Below are 2,500 nucleotides of genomic sequence, written 5' to 3'. Positions count from 1 at the left end.
CGTTTTCCCTTTAAACCATTACAAAATACGGTTTAGGCTGACTTTCAAAATCTGGTGTTGTGAAGTAAATGCCATGGATACTGTTCACTATTGATGTGTATTCATAGGTGTAAGCTTTACACAATGCAGACAACATTATGGCAAATAAGATTAATGGTATGTGGCATAAGTGATATGAAAAAAATTGTTTACTGAAATGCTGGATAAATATGGCCTAGTACATAGATATAAGTGTAGCTGAGTGAGGGTATTCAGTGTTATTTTTTGACAAGACTTTATCAGCACTTCATCATTTATATCCTGTATACAACTCTTAGCTGTCAGTCATGAGCAAAAGGCTGACAATTAATAAGGAGTCATTGATATGTATTCGTAGTCTGAAGATTAATTATATTTTCTAATATAATAGTGGAACAATGATTATGATGTAGGAAACAGAATAGTAATTGTTTTAAGATTGCGACTCATTTTTTATTGAGATATAAATGAGTGATTGATAGATGCTTATGAGAGTAATGTATTGTTTGCATGATATTTTTCTTAGACACTCATTAACCCATTCGCGCCGGATAATGTGCTGACTTGTTTCATGGTTTTTGCGTTAGACGACGGCGACAAGATATTTTGTCAAGGCCCACGCTTGGAGTGAGCCCAGGCTCGCGGCTAGTGTGCCCGAGAATCCCGAGGCGTTATGCTTATATGTTTGAAAACCCCGGCATTGTGACCATTCAGAGCCAGAATCGCCCCGGCGTGAATAGCTGTTGTGTCAGTCAGAAAGTTCTGTATTTCTTAGTGTCAGTTACCTATAATCTTTGAGTTTTTATATTTATGAATTACTAAAGATTTAACCCATTGCGTACAGGTGTCAGGTGTCATGACATACATGTCGGCACCAATTAGGCCTAAAAGACAGGTGTCAACGTATACATGACGTGACATCGGGATCTGCTCACAGTTGAAGAGGGCACACAGTCATGAACTATTATGTCTGTAATGGCATTAGCTCTAGAGCTACAGGGTTCCAAAGTCAGCCAAAACTAGCAGTTTGTGATGGATTTATAAAAAATATTGTTTGGGCTAGTCTGCGCTACCTGGAGGGCAGAGAAAACCCTTTCCCCATCCCTCTAATTTTTTAGACAGTGCCACTAGTGTCGTAGACCGCCCGCCTTGACGACCAGTTATGTCTTTAGGCACCCTGTCGACAATGGGTTAAGACCTGTTACCTCAACAGCATGTGGAAATTATTGCAGTATGCTAAGGATAAATATAGATATTGCTTATATGTGACAAAAAATTGAAGTGCAGGGATAATATTTTTTCTTCCTTATTATTGATCTTGCTCAAGCTAATTATTATTTTTCAACAAAAGTATTGTAAAGGAGGGTTGAGGCCAACTTTTGGAAGGTTGTAGCAGTATTGGATACATAATTCTCCATGCCTGTATAGCATGTGAATCAGCCTCCATTATCATGGGATGCACTGAAGTCCTTCAGATATCTGGACTATCATTGCCATGCATGTATAGATGCCATCCATTGTTATTAGATTCATGTCTAAAAGGGGAAGCACTTCTGAATCCATTCAAGCTGGGGCTTTATTTGTTTACATTATTTTCATAAGTGAATAAAAGTGTCTATACAAATGGAACTCCTATGAGTATATACATATGTAACATTATAAATGTGTTTTGAGGGAGAGATCCTGACATGATTGGAACTATTCTCAATATGTGATATCACATCATCCGGCGCCAATGGGTTAAGTCTGTATAAGAGCTAGATAACATGTGTCTACCAATAATGATTACAGCTATTTTCTCAGAGATTTAAAAAAATATTACTTTGACCTTTTCCCTTTTCCTGTAGCAGTCGTGACTTTGCTATGACTATGCATTCCCTCTAATGAGATAGTTTCAAAAATAAAAACTGCATGAATATTCATTTCTGTGTATGGGAAAGCATTTTCTCTGAATTGTTTAGTGTCATATCCATATTTAAAGAAACAAATCAGTCTGTGCTAAAAGAAGCCTATTATGTCAAAGCAGTCTACAAATTCAGTATCTGTATGTGGTATTTAGTTTTTTTTTTTTTTTATAATACTCTAAAAAGATTTCTGTAAAGCTGTTTTCATTATATTTATTCTATCATAGCTTGATCCTATTGTTGCATTTCATTGCTGAATACTTCCAGTGATAAGTAGAAGTAGTTTCACTAAAGAATAAAGTATGGATATTTTTAGCCAGTATCCAGTGTGTACATCTAATCTTTGGTCATGAACATGCTTTTTTATTCTGAAAAAGGAAAGCATGCAGCTGTTATTCTTGCTTTACTTTTTAATTAATTTTGTATGCATCTTTCTTATTGAACTATGTATGAAAATTGTGATCTTTATTATTATTGTTATTATTATTAGTTATGGTAGCATTAACTTCATTATAAGATAACGGTTTCATACTATGTTCTTTTCCCTATGTTTCAGGAGTAATAGTCTTGGGCATGAA

The 2,500-nt window shown here is 35.4% G+C and overlaps 1 protein-coding gene across 2 annotated transcripts in view; it reads left to right on the top strand.

Annotated features, from left to right (window-relative positions):
- Window positions 1-2,500, top strand: part of Ube3a (ubiquitin protein ligase E3A) — a 22,587-nt gene that overhangs the window by 1,513 nt on the left and 18,574 nt on the right. For both annotated transcript variants that reach the window (XM_043036445.2, XM_043036446.2), the window contains exon 2: window positions 2,479-2,500. This exon is cut by the window's right edge and continues 171 nt beyond it. In XM_043036445.2, coding sequence (XP_042892379.1) covers window positions 2,479-2,500 — 22 coding nt within the window. The remainder of the gene's footprint in view (window positions 1-2,478) is intronic.

Source organism: Penaeus japonicus, unplaced genomic scaffold, assembly GCF_977035675.1.
Source record: "Penaeus japonicus unplaced genomic scaffold, GWHDUDI00000001_assembly GWHDUDI00000027, whole genome shotgun sequence".
Lineage (NCBI taxonomy): Eukaryota > Metazoa > Arthropoda > Malacostraca > Decapoda > Penaeidae > Penaeus > Penaeus japonicus.
The sequence above is the reverse complement of the archived record's forward strand: the minus strand, read 5'-3'. Positions and strand labels throughout refer to the sequence as shown.